The 20,604-nt window shown below is 33.3% G+C and overlaps 3 protein-coding genes across 3 annotated transcripts; 2 read left to right on the top strand and 1 right to left on the bottom strand.

Moving 5' to 3' along the window:
• The first annotated feature begins 2,507 nt into the window (after window positions 1–2,507).
• LOC114163167 (pro-cathepsin H-like) lies at window positions 2,508–6,836 on the top strand. The gene is made up of 7 exons (XM_028047303.2): window positions 2,508–2,862; window positions 4,035–4,150; window positions 4,543–4,616; window positions 4,715–4,979; window positions 5,181–5,312; window positions 5,595–5,730; window positions 6,559–6,836. The coding sequence occupies exons 1-7, from the start codon at window positions 2,565–2,567 to the stop codon at window positions 6,594–6,596; spliced, it is 1,059 nt and encodes a 352-aa protein (XP_027903104.1). The 5' UTR covers window positions 2,508–2,564; the 3' UTR covers window positions 6,597–6,836.
• A 942-nt stretch (window positions 6,837–7,778) lies between these two features.
• Window positions 7,779–14,911, top strand: LOC114163035 (FRIGIDA interacting protein 1). The gene is made up of 14 exons (XM_085666870.1): window positions 7,779–7,965; window positions 8,059–8,150; window positions 8,266–8,370; window positions 10,170–10,219; window positions 10,381–10,447; window positions 10,644–10,716; window positions 11,274–11,329; window positions 12,341–12,437; window positions 12,681–12,762; window positions 12,884–12,946; window positions 14,080–14,139; window positions 14,283–14,375; window positions 14,445–14,507; window positions 14,598–14,911. The coding sequence occupies exons 1-14, from the start codon at window positions 7,910–7,912 to the stop codon at window positions 14,709–14,711; spliced, it is 1,071 nt and encodes a 356-aa protein (XP_085522996.1). The 5' UTR covers window positions 7,779–7,909; the 3' UTR covers window positions 14,712–14,911.
• A 60-nt stretch (window positions 14,912–14,971) lies between these two features.
• LOC114163034 (tubulin-tyrosine ligase) lies at window positions 14,972–20,401 on the bottom strand. The gene is made up of 15 exons (XM_028047079.2): window positions 20,062–20,401; window positions 19,734–19,973; window positions 18,873–18,997; window positions 18,571–18,787; window positions 18,169–18,294; window positions 17,789–18,045; window positions 17,440–17,547; window positions 16,997–17,138; window positions 16,741–16,906; window positions 16,325–16,482; window positions 15,864–16,187; window positions 15,685–15,759; window positions 15,514–15,583; window positions 15,270–15,427; window positions 14,972–15,189 (listed from the first exon to the last, which is right to left on the bottom strand). Exons 1-15 carry the CDS (start codon window positions 20,350–20,352, stop codon window positions 15,040–15,042), a joined length of 2,607 nt encoding a protein of 868 aa, XP_027902880.1. The 5' UTR covers window positions 20,353–20,401; the 3' UTR covers window positions 14,972–15,039.
• Between the last annotated feature and the right edge of the window lie 203 nt (window positions 20,402–20,604).

The raw sequence follows: 20,604 nt of genomic DNA, 5'->3' as shown, positions 1-20,604 counted from the left end.
TTCTTTTTAATATAAAAAGAAAACATGAAAGAACAAAGGAAAAGAAGAAGCTTCAAAGAGAAGCTAAGAGTGTGAGGAAGAAAGAGTAGAGGAGAGAGAATAGAGAAAAGAAGTGTAGCAGAGTGGTAGGTGAGTGTGTGAGTGGTGCTGAAGTTTCTGGAGAAAAGTTGAGAACCTGAAAAACAAAAAAAAAGTTTATGAAAACGAAATAGAAACACACAAAAAATACATTCAAACAACAACAACACAGACAAGAATATATATGCAAGATGAAGAAGAAACTAAAAAACACTCGAAAATTATTACCTTTTCTTCACCTAATAATAGGTCTACGAAACTCCTGAAAAACCAATTTTTTTTTATGAAAACGAAACTGAAACAACAAAAAACACCTTCAAACAACAACATGGGTAACAATGCATATGAAAAAAGAAGAACAAAAAAATTGAAAGTTATTACCTTTTGATCAGCCAAAAATAGGTTTTGAAACACTTGGAAAACCAAAAAACGGTTTATAAGATGAAATCAAAACAACAACAAAAATACCTTCATACACATTTAGTTTGGCGGTGGAAAGGAAGAAGAAGCTTCAAAGAGAAGTTGAGAGTGTGAGGAAGAAAGAGGAGAGGAAAGAGAACGGAGAAAAAAAGTGTGGCAGAGTGGTAGGTGAGTGTGTGAGTGGTGATGAAGCTTCTGGAGAGAAGTTGAAAAGATTTAGTTTTGGGTCGCGTGTTGAAGTCCAACAATTAAACCTTCAAGGACGAAAAAACCAAAGAAATGACATGTGTCAGAAACTTAGAAATGGGTGTTTAGGTAATATCCAGAAGGAAAAGTTACCAAAAAACCTGGAAATTAGACAGGTGTCACTTGTTTAAATTGGGGTATTTGGATCTTTTCCAGATATCATTATTTTTTTATATTTTAGATGAACAAACATGAATCTACGACCTCTTATCTTATTTTCTAACTTTATCACTAAATTAACCTTATATTATCTACTCAAGAAAACTCAAGAAAACTCATGACATTTTTAGGTAGTTAGTTCATAGTATAACTACAATTTCTTTTTTTTTATATTTAGATTTAATTTTCAATGTTTTTTATTATATTACTTACATTTTTTTTTTGTAATTATTAAATTTGCAATCAAACTTTTATTAGAACCAAACATTACATATTTGTGAAATTATAGACTAAAATACATTTAAACCAATAATTACAAATAGGCTTAAGTAAAGTTGTTTTTAGATTTAATTAATTTTTTTTAACGAGATAAAAAGGATATTTCCATTATTATGCACAAGGTCTCCTTTTAATATTAGTGATATATTCTCAAATCTTACCATCAATAATAAAGAGAAATTAGTCCATGTTTTTGTATGATCCTGATAACTTTCTATAACTGAGAGTTTTACAAAATCTAAAACTTAAAAGTCATTGAAAGAAATTTATGGACGAAAATAGTTAAAACAAAACTTATCAAGATACGAGTTCGACTTTACCTTATTTTAGCTTTAGAAAACCGATTTTCTTGTCTAGATTCATTGTACCAAGGTTCCAAAAGGGACATAAATTATTATTATTATTATTATTATCTTCAACTGAACCCCTTTCACACACAGTGTATATGCATTGGTACACTTGGATGGTTACCACAGTTTATTACTGTTTCATCTGGTGATGGAAGCAATGGATATCTTCCATAACTCGACAAAGTTTGGTTACACCTATAGAGTTGCTTCTACGACTAAAACAACATTATTTGGGTCCATCAATGATGTTGAGAACAACATAATATCTCGAAAACCACGTCAGGGAACACATCATCAACATTTTTACAAATCAATAAATAAAACACTCATGAATAATGCATACTTATTAAAAATCATTTTTGACTAAACTATACTTTTATCTTCTTTTTAAGAATCATTTTAGTATTTTCTTTTATTTTATAATGGAACTTTGCCATTACAATATGAAATTTGTATTATTATATTCATCTATGTGTAAATAAAAATAGTTATATACAGACTGAAATTCAGATTAAAAAGTACTTTAATATTGAAAAATATAAAACCCACTTCTTCATAATAAAATCATTAATTCAATATTAATTTATCTAAAAAGGTATCCATTTCAGTAATTTCAAAACCTACCCAACCATCTTGCATACGTCCTCAGTGATCCATATGATTAATTTTTCACGTAACTTTCATAATGTTCATAATTTTGTTTTTAACCAATTCAAAAATAGAAATAGTGTCCTAAAATCAAATTAGATCATTGGTTAACCCACTTAAAAAAATAAAAATAATAATACTATAGAAATTAAAAATAGGGTCCCAAGATATTTTAAATGATAATGGTACACTTTAAATGAGTATTGGAATAAAATAGGGACAAAAAAATATAATCCACGCAAATTAAAAATATCTTACACTCAAAGATAGAAGGTGCACTAGCGTGGTCCCAAGATACTTAAGCTTTGATGAATACAAATACAGCTTATCGCCATTGAAGATTCCGCAAGAGTGGGAGTGATAAGAAAAGAGAGAGTGGAAAACATGGCACGATTTGCAGTGGTGTGGTGCGCGGTGGCGGTGCTATTGTGCGCCGTGGCGGGCGGGTCATGGCTGGAGGATGCGAATCCGATTCGGATGGTGTCGGACGTGGAGGGGAAGGTGATTGAGGTGATAGGTCAGTGCCGGAGCGCGGTGTCGTTTGCTCGGTTCGTTGGGAGGTTCGGGAAGAGTTATAGGAACGAGGAAGAGATGAAGCGGAGGTATGAGATATTCTCGCAAAATCTCAGGCTCATCCGCGCCCACAACAAGAAGCGTTTGCCCTACACTCTCGCCGTTAATCGTATGTATCACTCACTCAATCTTCGCTTGTTCTTGTTTTTACCCTTTTTGCCGTTTGATTTTTATCAGATTTGATCGGATTCTCATAGCTAATCATGCTTCTCACTGTCTCAGTGTTAATATCAAGTTTTGGTGCTTTACTTATTTATCACCTAGTTTTGTTTTTTAAATATTAACTAAGAAATATAAATATTTTACTTTTGAAGAACTAGTTGATTGATCCTTCGGACTCACTAATGGATCCATAATTTTGGAGTAATAAGAGAAGAAATATTACTTGTTTACTAAACACAAGAAATCGTTTACATAATCATCCTAAAAGAATAATGGATGATTTTATCTCTAAAGGGTTATTCGGAAACAACATAATTTAATTTTTCATTTTAAATTACAGTACAAAAATGCTTAGCAACAAAACACGTAAGAGTACTATTTAAATTAAAAGACACTTTTCTATATTACACTTTGGACGATTTTTTTGTAAGTTATTTTTAAAAGGGAAAAATAAAAAGGAAAATCTATATTGGTTACTTCGTCACCAAATTAGTTTATACAGTAATTAACTGTAGAAACTTAATTCTATAATTTTTCTATTTTTTTTAATTTGGAAATAAGCTAATTTTAATTTATAAAAAATATTTCGTATTGTTTTCTTTTTAAATTAAAAGTGCTTAAGAAGAAACTCTTTGGAACAGGCCCAAATTAGCTCAATGTACTTGTGCCATTGGTTGAGTTTGATAAGTAAAGTTGACTAATGGGTTGAACTAGTTATCCAAGAGCTAGGTTAAACTCACTTTGCCACGAAATCATATTTATTTAACATTAGTGGGAACATAATAATGCTTGTGTGTTTGTATTTTTATTATCTTATCTTATTTTGTTGATTTAAAACTTAATTATTGTTATAATTTTTATTATTTTACTACATATTAATGTATATATTAATTTTAATGTTTTTTACTATATATTTATTTAATATAGATACTTAATTCTCAAGTCCAGAAAAAGAAAATATAGATACTTCTGTGATTCATCACATTTTAATGGTATTTTGCTGTTGTGTTTGACTGTTTATGCTTTCTAAATTTCAAAAATGGAGTGAACTTTTAATATTTTCCTTCATCAAATAATAAATAGCATGTTTTGACGTTATTTATTTGTCTTATGAAACAGATTTTGCTGATTGGACTTGGGAGGAGTTCCAAAGCCACAGACTAGGTGCTGCTCAAAATTGTTCTGCCACTCTCAAAGGCAACCACAAGCTTACCGATGCTGTTCTTCCTCCAGTGGTACGTTTTCAAAATTCTACTTAACTCTACTGTTCCATACAACATAAATTTAGCAACACCTCTCGTGTTCACTGTCAATCACTTTTTAACACATCACGTGAATGTTTGACTAAAATGTGGCAGTTAATAATGATAATGTTAGAAACTAAAAGCACAATCATTCGAAAACAACATATTAAGACTAAATTGACTGATGTTCGTGACTTGAAAAACTAATTGGATGTATTGTTTTTTTTTTCGTCCTATTCACTAATGGGAAAAAATTTAATTCTTGAATATTTGTTTTGCTTTTGAGATTTAATGTTTGGGTCTTTTTTATTCAATACCTTTTAATGTTTGGAGGATATTGTGTAGCATTACTCAGATTTGTATTCCATTGGTGATGTGTACAGAAAGACTGGAGACAAGAAAACATAGTGAGCGCAGTTAAAGACCAAGGTAGCTGCGGATCATGCTGGACATTCAGGTTACTTTGGGACCCTGAAACACTCTTTGAAATGAACACCGAGTAAGGTACATCTTTTAATTTGTCATGATTCTAACCATGATATCTGCATAATGCAGCACAACTGGGGCTTTAGAAGCAGCCTATGCTCAAGCACATGGAAAGAGTATCTCTCTTTCTGAGCAGCAGCTAGTGGATTGTGCTGGTAATTTCAACAACTATGGCTGTAATGGTGGGTTGCCATCACAGGCCTTTGAGTACATTAAATACAATGGTGGGCTTGAGACAGAGGAAGCATATCCCTACACTGGTAAAAATGGTGTCTGCAAATTCTCAGCTGAAAATGTTGGGATTCAAGTCCTTGATTCTGTCAACATCACCTTGGTACTCACTTCTCTGATTTTTCTTCAAAATGACTTGTAATTTTTTGATTCCTATGTCCATAGCTTAAAACCAGTGACAAAAAAACTTTTTATTTATTTCAAAAAAATTGACATCAGTATTAGTGTTGAAAATGCATTTTTTTTTACTTGGTCTTATATGGTGTTTACATTAATTTTTTTTTATCCTATGTTTTTACTACAGGGTGCTGAGGATGAATTAAAACATGCAGTTGCATTTGTTCGACCAGTTAGTGTGGCCTTTGAGGTGGTTAGAGACTTCCGATTCTATGAGAAAGGAATTTACACCAGTCAAACTTGCGGTAAAACTCCCCTGGTGAGTCCTACAAATGATTACCAGCATTTAGATAATCAAGAAAAGAAAAAAAAAATGTGTAATAAAATTTTCAAAACAAATGGTTTGCTACAACAAATTTATGCCTTTTGACAATTTCTATCCAATATATGGTATGTTGTTTTTCATAACGTACCATACACTACTAGCATCTCAAATGTTAGTTAAATGTTTTGATGTGTTCCAAATTGTCCTAGTTACCTTGTATCTTACACATTCATTTTGGTAATTGAACTGATGTCAAAATCCGAATTTGCTTGTCAGGATGTGAACCATGCTGTTCTTGCTGTTGGGTATGGAGTTGAAGATGATGTCGAATATTGGCTCATTAAAAATTCATGGGGAGAAAACTGGGGTGACGATGGCTACTTCAAGATGGAATTGGGGAAGAACATGTGCGGTGAGTATCCATAAGACCTCAGTTCTAAATAAGGAAACCCCTGCAGATCATGCCCCAACGAAAACCAAACTTAAAATTAGGAGTGGTCATGGATGGATTGAATTTTTAATGATCCAATCTATATCCATTTTCTATCTAAATAATTGGATCAAATTTTCGATCAAAATCCATTTTTTCAAGAAAATTAGTTTGGATTTTTTAAAATCCAGATCAAAATTTTTGAATAAAGATTTAAATTCAGTCCAAATATTTGGATCAACTTCAAAATTCAAAATCCATTTTTTATAAAAGAAATCTAAATTGAATTTTCTAAAACTTGTGTCCTTAGGATTGACACGGTACAATTTGGTTAGAGCGGTCAATTTCAGGGTTGTCGGGCCTGTTCGACCCTTCAGGGTCGTCGGGTCCACCCGACCCTTCAAGGTGGTCGGGCTTGCCCAGTCTATACAGGTCGTCGGACACGGTCCGTCTGAGTCTGCATATAGCCTATTCTATCTCAACTTTTAACATAACCAAACTAAAAGTTTAAATTAAAAATTTGGATTGAATTTTTTGGATTATCCATAATTGAAAATTTAGATTTAGAGAATGAATATTCAATCCATACAATATATAAAATGTAAATTAGATTGAAATCTAGATAAAAAAATGGATTTTAAATGGATTAAATTTTTATTAAAATTGATTTTAAATAGATTGGATCAGAACAAAAGTGGATCGGATCAACAAAATTGGATTTTTTCTCACCCCTACTTAAAATGACCTCAAATTGAAATTCTGAGTTTGTAAATTCATGATGAACTGATTTTGTTAACTGTTCATTTTCAGGTGTTGCAACTTGTGCTTCTTATCCTATTGTGGCCTAAATTGCATAACAAAATGGTCCCTGGTTTACCACCTGGCTTGTCATGCGTCAAAGTTTAGAGCATCTGACGGTGGTATTAATGATTAAAGATACGTGCCATTGTATAATGAAAATTACTCCTAGTTGGGTTGGCACGATATAAAATAAGCTAGAAGTTGTTGTAAATGCTTAAGAATATCATGGACTGGTTTGTGTGTATCACATACTTTATAATCATCATAAATTGTTAGTTATCGTAAAAGTTGCTGCAAAAGCTGTTTCTAATGGCAAAATAAAATGAGAGGAATGAAAAATATGTATGTAATATAAACACTTACCAAACTTTTGCTCGTTTGCTAATATCAACAGCTTATTTTCTTATTAAGAGCTTGAGAAATCGTAATTAACATTATTATAAGAAAATCTCTATACATTAATTTCGAAAAAGACATAGTTTGACATTAATCAACAAGAATAAACACTCAATTAAGATCATTCTCAAGTATACCTCAAGTTGGTTTTGCATCATTTAATTTCTCGTGTTATATCCTATTTTAAATAGTAAAAGTTTAGTTCTTCCAAGAACGAAAATGTAAGGAAAATTATCTTGGTATATTTTTTTTTTTTTATGTTTTCCTATTTGATTTCGCATTCGTACACATATTTTATAGTTAATTAGTGGGGGTTTAAGAAGGTTAGATATTTGATGATTTACTAACAAAATAGGTTTCTAAATAAAGATAAAAAAAACGTTCTTCAGTATTATTTTTGTAGATGTCATATAATTCTTTAAGCTTATTTATATAAGGTGAAAAGATGACGAGGTTGATCTCATAACTTGATATAATCTCTTAATTTTAATAGAATAATAGTATTTTGATATATTCTTTTTGTTTATTTTTAATTGATTATTTTGATCGTTCTTAGATCATCACATTATATTATTAAAAAAAATCTAAATAAATAATTACAAAGTGATTGAAAAGATAAATTAAAAGTGGATTAAAATATTATTATTTATTTTAATAAAAAAAATCTACAAAGTGAGAAAATATGTCCTAACGAAAATAACTTTAAAAATAAAACAAATGAAATTATTATTTTTACTTAATGTACTGGAAAAATTCTATAGACAAAAGGAGCATAATTATATATTTAAGCAAGTAAGAAAATAAAGCAAATGAAACAAACATAATTAACAATTTATTTTTTACAAAAAAAAAAAAAGTATTAGGTAAACACGAGAATGTTTGAGTCTGTTTGGGCGAGCAGGGGATCAGAGAACCTCTGTTACTGAACCCTGGAATCGAACCCTCTCTTCTCTTCTCCTCTGTCATGGCGACGGACAGAAACGCTTCTCCACCAGCCACATCGCCGGAGGACAACGCTCTGTGAGTCACGCACACAATACTCCGATCACTCTTCATTTTCTGTTACCTAGTTCCGCGATGCATAACAAACATACTTCGATTTCGTTTTCGTAGCTTTCTCGATATTCTGCACGAGGCTCCCCTTTTTGCTCACCGCAAGCCTGCCAGGGTCATCGGCAGCGTCTTCTATTGCATACTATTGGCAAGTTCAATTCCTAATGGCTCGTTTCGCAACATGTTGTGGTGATTTTTATTGAATTCAAATTTTGCATTGATTATGGTGTTAATTGTTTTTTTATTGGTTGGTTCCATTTTAGGCAGGTTATGCTGCTTTCGCCATTGGAGCTCAGTGGATATTTCTTCCCGTGCAAGGACTCATCTCTCCCGTGCTCTGTAGTTGTGATGTTCTTCTTTTGCTGTTGACAGGTTTGGAACTGTCTCAATTAGGGTGTCTTGGTTGTTATCTCTGGATAAGCTGGTGCATTTTATGAACGTGTTGTTGAATGAGTGCCTTTTGCTCTGGGTCTTCAGTTCTCTCTGCTTGTTTGAACGGTCTTTCTTTACTCGTTGCGCTCAGTTTTGCTGCTTTTGTGTCCACTGCGACCTTCAGAAGAATGCCAGAATTTCCTTCTTATGTTGATATGGCTACTACTACTACTAGCTAGAGCGTAGTTGTAAATCACTTTTTCGATCGATTGATTTAATATATGGTGTACAATTGTATTATGATGAAAATCATACGTAAAACAGTATGGATTTTTTTGATAGAGAAGTTAGTGATAAGGAGAAAAAACTTATGACTTCACTAGTAATTTTCATTATAGCCATTTTGTCAAAGATTTGAACATGAGAATCAATAACCTTCTAAAGTAAAGAGTGGTGGCTATGAATTTAAGACTACTTTTTTTAACAAGATTTCCTCGGAAAGAGGAAATAGATATGAGAATGTTAAATCTGAAGCAATCACCTCCACCCTCAATGATAGAAGAAGTTAAGCTTGGGATTCATCTTTGTTGCATGCTTCACTTTAAGTACATTAATGTTTTAGGAACCCAAATCAGATCCCTGTAGAATACTGATTTGTTATGCATTATATTATACTAGTTAAAGCTGATTTCCAATGTAGCCATCGTGAGGTTTGTTTGACCTAATAACTTCAAGTGCAGAAAAAATTGATTAAATGAATTAACAAAATTAATTAATAGTTTGTGTTTAGTTTTTTTTCTTCTATTGATTGATTTTATATGGTGTAAAATTGTATTTCTGGTTTTGGAAATATATGGGTGGTGAATATAAAACATAACAGAGTATGGATTGTAAGAGAGAAGTTAGTCATAAGGACACTTATTTGGCTTCACAATTAATTTTCATTACTGCCATCTTGTTCAAGATTTTGGACATGAGGGTGGATACCTCTTAGAAAGTAGATTCATGTCTAACCTAACCATAAAAAACTTCTAAGGGTATGTTTGAACCCACTTATATAATATAATTTAGTTATATCTTTAGTCAATGTGGAGTCTCAGTACATTCTGTCACACCTAGTTCTGGACATCTTCAACTTGAGACTAGATATTTGTGTGTGGTTTGATAACAAATGACATGATACCATTTTCAATAGTTGATTTATGCATAACTCAATCCTAGGAAACAAATCTATAAAGTGAAGTTTGCATTCACTTATATACTATAATTTGGTTATATCTTTAGTCAATGTGAGATTTGTAACAATAATTTTTAGAAATAAAGAGTGGTACCTCATGAATTTGATGACTACTCTATGACAAGATGATATGGGAAAGAGGAAATAAATGTGAATATCCAATCTGAAACACCCCGTCCCACCAAAGCACAAAAGTGTTCATCCCAATCCACCGCCCGTTTGCTGCATTGATTTTTAAGAATCCAAAGCAGATCCCTATAGAATACTGAACATTTTTTGTGTTAACACATCATGACTAGTTAAAGTTAAATTTTAGTATAACAAACTTGAGGTTTGTTGACGTAATAGAATCTAAACTCAATTGGAGACAAAAGCTTTGGACTTTATATTTTTATTATGCTCATAAATACTAATGTATAAAGTTAACAACATTGCTTCTAGCTAAATAAACATTAGTTTAATTTTACTAAGCATTATAACTTACAAGCTTCTTCAACTTCTACTCAATATTCTCTGTATACAGTTTTATTATATTTAATGGTCATATTTTTTTCCGTTTCAGGAATCTTTCAACAATACCTGGTTTATCAAGTACAGAAGATACGCTTGCAGGTAATTCTTTTAATGAATTTCGTTGTCACAATAGTTTCTGAAAGTTTTTGCAATGTCATTAGACCTATAAGACTAAATAATTACCACTACAAAATTTGCTGCAAAGATCTATGAAATAATGTTTGAATGTATTTCCTTTTATCACCAACATGATTTTTCAGGGCTACTATAGTTTCAGCCAGAAGTTGAAATTTCTTGTGCGCATACCCTTTTACATTACAGCCTATGGTATGTATTTCAATGTTTAAACTTTTCTTTCGGATTATACTTAACATATGATGTCAAGAACTGACTCAAGCCCAAAACATAAATTGTTTGGTGGATGCACGTGAATGTCTTGATATTTTTAACATTTTGGATGGTTTATATTGTTTGAGTTGCTTATTATAATGATAGTGTTGTCAACTATTCAATTTTATGTCAGGAACTGCTGCAATGCTACTTGTTATAGTCTGGAAACCTTACACTGGTTCCCTGTCTATCTCTGTAATATTGAGGTATATTCTCCATTTGGTTGTACTTATTCATTTTAGATATTTTTCTTGGCTAGATTAAATTGAATTAAAAAAAGTAATATTGCAAGAGTATGCAATTTTTAAATATGAAGGACTACATACTTAATCTGAATCTTGTCATCAATAATAGGTGCCAAGTACAGGGAATTGACATTGAGGCTTTTTTGTCATGTTTGGTCAAATGAGTATGCTAAACTTAAAGCCGTACCTTTGGTCACATCACAGCATATAGCATGTATTTGTTTCCCTGTCCCCTTCCCTTTATCTAGATGAGTTCACAGTTGAATTTCTGGGATGGCCATGATCTAATGAAATTTTGTTGTTCACAACTTACAATAATTTCCTCCTACATTATTACGCTTATATCTTTGAAGGTTTGGTTTTTACCTAATGATAAATTGTTCACCATCAAGCTCTTGTTCCATGTGTCATATTTCTTCACTCTGCCATTTTTCTCTTGCGATTGACTGGAAATTTGTTGTTCGCTTGTACTCTACTAAGATTTATTGTCTCATTTTGGTTGACTTAAAATTCTACAGGATTATTATGGTAATTGAAGCAGTATCTGCCGGATGTTTTATGAGTCTTTACATTGGTAAGTTTATGTAATTTTATGGGAAGGAGGGGGGAAATGAAGCTACAAATTTCATTTTATGATTTGTTTATATTCACGGGACTAAGAGCGTGTTTGGTAATGCCAATAAGCTAGATACTAGCTGATAAGCTAATTTGACTAACACAAAAAGTCTTTGGTACCTCAAAGTAGTTTATTTTTGGAGCTTCTAGACTTAACCTACAAGCTACTTCAGCTAGCTTGTAGTTTATTTAATTTTCCTTCATTATTATCCTTTATGTTTTAATACATTGTTGATTTTTTTTACCCGTTATTTTCTTTATTAGTTTGGGTTAATATAGGAATGTAATTGAAAAGATATTGAACTTTTTTTTTTTAATTATTGCACTATTTTTAGTATTTGCTGGGTTACTTCTAAATTTAATGTAGTTCAAATTAAAAAGGATTTAACTTATAAATTGAAGTAACTAATGTTTTATTACATGATGCTCTGTGAAAATTAGTTATAATGAAATTTGTAAAAGGAAACTTATTTTGATAGCAGTTTAGATTTAGAAATAAAAAATAAAACTAAATAAAAAATAAATTTGATTGGTGTTCATTAGATCAAGTACTTTAAATAAAATTACATGTAAAAAAAGCATATACAATTTTTAAAAGATAAATAGAAGAACTAATAAGTCAAATAAGAATTTAATTATTTTTTAAAAAAATCTGAAATTCTAAATACATATTAATATTTTTGTCTGGAAAACACATTTTATTTATATATAAAACTTATATTCTTATGTTCTTTTATGTCATTTTACATTTATCAACTATTTTATCAAACACTTCGAATGCATTAAGTTAGCTTATCAGCTCGGAACTTATATGCTGGGAACTTATTAGCTAGCTTACAGTTAGGAATTGTAGGGATGTCTTGTGCTTTGGGCAGACTGTGTCCCTACCTGTCGACTATAATTATAAGATCTCTTTGTATGTGGTAGAAACAGTACTAGTTTTATCGAACTACATTTTTGCTGCAAACAGGTTACATACACCAGTACAATTCATTAAACTCACACCCTGATGTTCTGAAGTCCTTGTATTCGCCACTACAACCATCAAGTTCTCTTGAGGGTCTAAGGTAAACATTTTGTATTTTAGTTTGTTTTATGATTTACTTCGTGGTATAATACATGTTTGATTTTCAAACCCAAAAGTAAAAATAATAAATAAACTGTTCAGCAAAATAATATTTCTGAATGCACGATTTATGTTTGCCATTTATAAGATCACACCATGCCAATAACACATTCAAAATCATGTCTATAAACCCAAATGAAACTGTGGGTTCTTGATTGTTAAAGATGATATCTTGATGCAATAGGTACCATGAAGGTAGGCTCTCTGATCAGCAAATGGCTTTGCTGCAATATCAGCGTGAAAATCTTCATTTTTTGAGCGAGGAGGTATAGAAAGAATTGAAGCATTCATTTACTATTTGGTTATATAAGCTCTAAATGATACTTACAGTGTAGACATTCCACCGATGATTTCATTTAATTAGTTCATCAACATTTGGTCTTGCAGATTCTTCGATTACAAGAGTGTCTGAGCAAATATGAAGGAACTGATGATCGGAGCACACCACAGGTAATAATTAACACAGATAAGAAAACCTTCCTCGTTTTTACCATTATGTTTAATTTATAAATTCTTATATTGTCACTTTCAAGTTACAACGGACACGTGTCGTGGTTGTGTGTGGGTATAATATTCAATATAGTATTTTTTATAATCAGAAATTAGCAAGTTATGCAATAACAAATATCTTTTCTGATTCAGTACAGTTGAAGTTCAATCTGAATTCTTATCGAGATGTAAACCAGTAGTATCCTGTCAATACCTATTTAATTCTGTACTTTATTCAATTAGCATTCAAAATCCTCCCTGCTATAAAACAGTTCTTTGTGTTTCCACCGCCACAACAGCATTTCCTTTCACTTGAAGAGAATTGTACTGGTGTTCCAACGTGAATCACGTCTTGAGGATTTCTACCCCAGTTTGCATTTTTAGAAATCAGAACGATTTTGTTAATATGATTCCTAATATAATGAAGTGCAGTTAAATAGCCCAGGATTCTCATCAGAAAAATCTATACCTTGCTACAGCTCTTTTCTATCATAGGTTTAATGGTACTTACTATTTAATTCCTTTCTGGTACATCAACAGTTATCCTAGGTAGTTTTTGCTTTTAACATTTATGCTTCGTTGCCTGTGGGTTTCTAATTTAATTTTTAACTTCTTAGAATTCTTATTCTTGAGTCAATGATCTGAGGCTGATAGTAATACCTATTCTGATAATATTATTGTACCTCGGTCGAATTTTGATCTTACTCTTGTCTAGTAATATCTTTGGTAGGATATCTATAGTTGAGGGACGTAGTTAATCTTCTTTCAATTAACTTTGGGCTTAATGGCTCCTCCATTTTCTTGAGAATCTAATTGAAATATTAGTTTGACAACGTGTCTAGTTGCAATGATTATAGTTGAGTTGAAACTAGCTTGAATTCTGTTCCATTTGATGTTTAGGCTAAATTACTATGAGCTAGGCTTGAATTGTAAGCAAATAACTTTAACATAATTGTAAAACAATATAGCTTATAGCCTTTAGAAACTCATGAACTAGCTTGACTAGTAAAAAATTTACCCTTGGATATTGGTATCAATAAATATTATTTGCTACCTTCATTCCTCTTGGTAATAAATTGTTTATCTTCTTACAGGTTGACCTTGCCCACCTTCTAGCAGTACGTGATCAAGAATTACGGACACTTTCTGCTGAGGTAATTCATGTGTCATAATAATGATTAGTCATTTTATCCTTTCGGCAAATGTTGATGGTTAGTGTCCCCAAGTTTAGGCAGTCATCAGATATGTTTGAACTCCACACCTTCACAAACTTGAACGACTATTAAAAAAATTTCAGATGAACCAAGTGCAATCTGAGTTGAGGCTTGCCCGGTCCTTGATTGCTGAAAGGGAGTCAGAGATCCAACATTTTCGCACGACGAACAATCAGGTATCTTAGCTGGTTTTTACTAATATTAAAAGGGTTATGTGCTTACGGCACAATTCTTGTTATAACCAGTATGTTGAAGAGAACGAGAGACTAAGAGCTATTTTAGGGGAATGGAGCACCCGAGCTGCCAAGGTATTACTCACAATTGCAATAAATACGAACAGCTATCAAATATTTAAAAATGCCTTTTCTGCTGAGACCGTTTTATAATGACTATTAAAGCTTGAGCGGGCACTGGAGGCTGAGCGGATGTCAACTCTTGAATTACAAAGGAAACTTTCAACGCTAAGAAGTCAATACACATCAGCAGCAGAAGCCACCGAACCTGAACCTTAATAATTCACACTTACAGGCAAATATGGCACATATCCACTCCACGATTCAGCATTTAACCTTCTTCCCAGTTTAAATGAGTACGTAGTAGTCGTCACTACTGTAGAGGGATTCCATGTACATAAAAGTAGTTCCAAATAGGGTTTTGAAATGATGTAATTTGATTGTGTTATTATGCGCCATTGTGCTCCATACTTCTTACATATGCCATGAAAAACCGGGTTGCATTGAAGGTAAATAGAAACCAAACGAAGCGACAGAAATTCATAAACCATGCGAGACCACAAATTATAAAACTCTTGTTCGGTCACAAAAATACAAAAATACTGAATTACAATTGACTAACTTGTGAAGTTCCATTCAAAAAGAGACACTTGAACACATTATTGAAGAAATCACAACCTTTTGCAATGCCTCCCTCTCCAACCACAATATCCATGTCATATTTGCAAGCTCTTGTACAATCCGGGCAATAAGTTACCTGTAATAAAAAAAAAGGCATGTTTCACATAATTTACAAGACCCTAGGATTAAAAGGAACCCATCGTTTCATTTACAAACCTCTAGTAACTTGGGTTGGAAAGAGCCGTCCAACATGACATCAACACCATACATTGCCCTTGATGTTGGATTGTGCATCTCAGGATGAGCAACAGCAGCTGCCTCAAATACTGAACGAATCATTTTCCTTACTCTTGTGTGTATATCCAACCATTTAACTGAAACAGATACAGAGATGGGAATTTGTATTATGTAGTAGTCATTTGAAAATGGCAGAGGATAAACATGAAGAAGTAGCCATTACCTTGATGTTCTTCCTCAAATTCCCTTACAAATTCATTGGCATTCTTATGATTTATGGTTCCGCGATAATTCTGTAATCCATGAAGTGACTGTATTAAAACTTGTTGAAAAGAGGAAAACATTAAATATTTCAATCAAGTTTTCATCCGAATTTCTTGTACTCAAGACATACCATTACAGTGAAATGAGTTTCATACTCAAACAAACTACTTCTGGCCAAAGAATATTGATTGTTGGCAATCCTAACCTGAAAATGAAATATAAAACCTAATTCCATTAGAACCTTTTAAGAGAATAGAAAAATAAAGACTTGAGAAAGTTTCTTCACACTCAAAAGAAGAATAAGGGTACCCAGAAACAATCTGAAAGGAATATCTCCAGAGGATGCATGCTCCGAACCAGTACTATGTAACGGAGATCAAACTTTTTCCCCTGGAACAATGCAGGCTGTTCAATATACTTCTGACAAATCTTGGGACCAGTTTCCATGAGCCGGATTATTGCAGGCAAATTATCAGTTACAGTAGTATCAATGGTTCGGGCCATGTTCCAGGGTTTTAAGATCCAAAGATTGTCTAGCCCTTCCCTTTTGCGAACACAATAGTCACCAATAAGTTGAGATAGGTGCGTTTCGAGATTATATGTAGGCTGCAACCATTGAGGAGATCCATGTGCCTGTAGCAACGTAAACCATCCCATCACCACCCCAAGAAAAAGCTAAGGTTCTAAAAATGCCTCAATTAGAAAACAAAATAAATGCTGCATGCTAGTGACACAGGTCAGTCATTTAGATGTTAGTTAACTATTATCACCTTTTGAATTGTCTCTGCTAAATGATGCTTCATAACAAGACATGCTTCAAAAGGAAATTGATTAATGTATTGCTGATCCGTTATTCCAGTAGCTTTCTTCATCTCCTCATCTACCTGCATACTTGTCCATATTATATCTGCATCTTTTGGTTCATTTGCTGTAGGCATTCAAACATTCAAAAAGAAGGTCAACAATACAAAGTATAACATTTTATACGTGATGCCAACCATAATAAAATCCAACAGAATTTTCTGACAGCATAAAAAGGTTAAAATCAATAATGGAAAATCCAATTTAGTCTCTTCACATGAATTGTCAATATGTTCCAAGTCACATTTAACCATTAATTATGAACTGCAGCAAAGAACGAATGCAAAATAGAGAGAAAGTTCAAACATGCATGCATTAAACTTACTGATTGCAAACTCGGGATGTGTCAAGTATTCCTCTACGTGAGGTATATCTGTGTAAACAAGCAATGGACGCCCACCATGTTGATGAATACTTTGAGTCGCAGAATACTGAAAGGTGGGAGGTATTAGACTTGTGGACAACAATTTCTGATGGTGCTTCTCATATGCCTGAAAGAAGGAAAGTAATTAGCTCCAAAACTTCCTGATACTGTGTAATAGATCTTTAACCACAAACTATCTTAGCAATGGGAGAAATACATGGATAAAGTAGTTTTCTGGAGTGTGGAACCAGGCAGTAAGCCTGGCAGAACGTTGTTTATCTTCCCCAATACCAAGAAGAAAATCGCGTGTGCACTCATCACCTTTCTGAACATTCTGTGTTGGCCATAGAATAGAAAAGCTGGAGAAAATGTGAGAGTTAATCCTTTGATTAATTTTAACACGTTACAAATCTAGAGGTCATGCATAAATCCATGTAATATGGGGAGGGGAAGAAGAGAATACAGAATTCTCTAACAAAAACCATGTTGGAAATGAACACATAATACATCAATGAGCAAAAAACTAGAATCAAAACTTATAAAAGGATCTTTTATCATACCAAAGGTGTTGAATAATACGTGAAGTAGCAGATACATTTGTAACGCACGAAAATACGACTCTATCAAAGTACAAATAATAATGAAAATATAGAAGATAACCTCACAGCTGATGCTAGATTGCCCTCTGGCATGAACAAAAATGGTGCCACTCTGAAATTTGGCTCATCACTATGTCGCAAAGCTGAACCTAGCTCATCCATCACATACCTGAAAAATATCCAAAAGAATGTGCTGTTCAAGTGGGAAAACCAACATGATTCATGTGACACTTCAATTTTGTTTATCCCATTTAAAATACTAAACCCAAAAAATTGAGTAGTCAAGCATGGATCCAAGGATCCAAGTTGCGTGAAAATATTAAAGCATAAACCCAACAACCTTGATGAAATGAAACAAAATATTAGAAAATCCGTTTATTGACCAAAAGAAAACTATATGCAGGTCATACCATACTGATGTTTCGTCTAACTTTTCTTCATCTGCAAGTCTATATGTCATTAGATATTGCCACATTGCATTTATAATACGATCAGCAAGCGGCTCATCAGGAGTCCATTCAGGAATACGAGGAAGAAGCATTGAATCATTAACATGCTTTCCTGGTTGCAATATTTTGGATGCATCGATACCATTTAGCTCAGAAATGTTTGGAAGAGATTCAAGAATATCAATGGCCCTTCGTCCAAGTGGACCTGGAATATCAACCTGAAAATTGCTCAAATTATCAAGGCCAAAACACCAATCACAAAGTGTGTAAACAAAGAACCAAATAAATAGCAAAGGAAATTTTGAGGCATAATAAAATGTGACAACGTAAATCAAATCAACCTCCAACGACCGCAAGCAAGGGAATCTCTGCAGCAGATCTAACAAGTCACCAACTGAGTTTTGCTCCAATGGATTTCCTTGAATGTTCAAGTACGTAAGAGATGGCAAACAAATGGGTGTAAATGCCTGCGAAAATAGGAAAATCACCAAAACATTTGGAATGAAAAAACAAGCAATGAATGGGTGTACAATATCAATTATTAACATCTTTAATTGATAAAAAAATTCGTTTGGCATCTCCTGGGTAAGATATGAAATTCCCAGATTTTTTAACTCATACAATCAATTTTTATTCTAGGGAAATAATGCATCAAAGTCCCTTGTGTTATCTAATGAAACGCAGGTTACAAAGAAAAGGATGTAAAAAGCATACAGAAAAATAAGCATAAGAAACTGTTCAACCTTATTCTTTAAATTGTGAATGTTCCTATTTGAAAGGTCAAGAGAAGACACAGTGTGAAGTGAAGTGTGAGCTTGATCAGCATTTACAGGGTTATCCTTTCCATATATCCCTGCACAAAAGCCCAACGCCCACTCCCCAAAATTGCTTGTGAAACTTGAATTATAAATTTCAAGTTCAGGCAACTCCTTAAGAATCGCCCCTGCAAGCTTACCATCACTGGAAGAGCGGTAAAGTAATTTAGTTCTCTTTATAAAAGGAACACATGGTTCAATTATCAATTTTACGATATTAAAAGAGTTACCTATTGTTATGAACTGGGTTACTTCTGAGCCATAATCCTTTGAGATGCTTAAGTTTGATAACTTCCTGAACAACCACTTCGGCGCTATTGAGCTTGTTTTCAAGTAGGCTAAGTGCCACTAAATCCTGATACAGTGAAAGGGGATGAAAGTGTGTGAGTATTCAAATTACGAAATGATTGACCACGACTTAAATGAAAAACAAGAACTGAGATCATAATAGTAATAAAAAAATAATAATACATAACATTAAAGTTTATATATCCTGACGTTTACCTGATTAACCAATCTGAAGTGATAATCCATACTTCTATACCATAAAGGAAATAACCACTTTAGGCGTCAAAGTTCATTAGACAATTTTACCTTCGAATAATTTATTAACTTTCATTATTCCTCTTTTGAACGGTAGTAACTGTTCAGTACTCTTATAACCAGGGTTGTTTTTTTTTTCGCTGCCACCTTTTTTTTCCTCTTATATTTTATTTTTATTTAAAAATGTTTGGAAAAAATTTTACTTCTATGCCCTACAGTCACCCAGAAATCTCAATGAAAAGATAAACGTTTTTCAGTCAAATACATTACTTGTGAAATACGTCTACGTCTGTCCTGGAGATCTACCGATTGTTGATTGAAAACTAGAAACTGATATTCCAAAGAATTGGTAGCTTTATATTCTATGGTAATTATATTGAGTGTTGCCCAACAAATTATTTATATATGACAAAGAATATGAACCTTCAACTTATATTTGCATGTGTATATACACACACATATAAATGTATAAAATATGATAGACATTATTAATTTACCAAAGTATTTTCCAGTATGAAAAGGTAAAAAAAGAAAAGAGGGTTACTAACCGGAAACCTAGTTGGCAATGCTAGAGACACAAGCATAGCATCATCAATGTTGAGCCCTTCAAGCTCCAACCACCGTAACGTCCCATCTCCGTTCTCCTTTGCCGCATCAACTTCCATCTCTATAGTTTCCTCAACACCAAGCTCATCGTTCCTTTCATCTTCACCATCATCTGAACTCACATCAGCATCCACACACATTAGAGAACCCATCCTCTCAGTCAATCCTGGAACCTCACGCAGCTGCAACACAAAACACCAATAACGTCAAGACGAACCCTAAAGCAAGGAATTGTAAGAAGAAGACGAAGAAGAAGATTAAGAAGAAGACCTGCTTGAATGCGTCGGAGAGTCTGAAAGTCCATGCATGATCAACGAGGAAGACGTCGGAGTTCTTTTCCATCGACGCCGACGTAAGAACAAGGCGCCGCTGACAGCCGCCCTCGCATGGCTCGATCTTGAAGTGCTTGCCGCCATCAAATGACTCTCCGTAGAGCTTCTCGAAGAGACGCTGGTGCAGACACTCCGGCAACCCCGACGCCGCAAGTAGCAGCGCGTGAACTTTCGCGAACTCTTCGTATGTTTCGATTTTTCTATTGGCAGTGGTGGCCATGGTCACCATTGCTGTGTGGCTTGGTGGTGCTGCTCTTGCAGCTTGTGCTTGCTCTTTCGGATTCTCACAAACTCGGAGAGAAAGGCGTTTAATAATTGGGCTGGGCCTGTTGCTCGTAAGCCCAATTTCTTTGGTCCATGCTATTTGCACCCTAAACCCTAAGCATTTCCTGCATTTTTTTTTAAACACTCTTAAAAGAAGATATTAATTAAACGTGGTAAACTAAATATTTTTACATAAATTAATCACAAAAAAAATGAT

Source organism: Vigna unguiculata, chromosome 9 (genome assembly GCF_037176805.1).
Source record: "Vigna unguiculata cultivar grain cowpea cultivar isolate G323 ecotype 2 chromosome 9, ASM3717680v1, whole genome shotgun sequence".
NCBI lineage: Eukaryota > Viridiplantae > Streptophyta > Magnoliopsida > Fabales > Fabaceae > Vigna > Vigna unguiculata.
The sequence above is the reverse complement of the archived record's forward strand: the minus strand, read 5'-3'. Positions and strand labels throughout refer to the sequence as shown.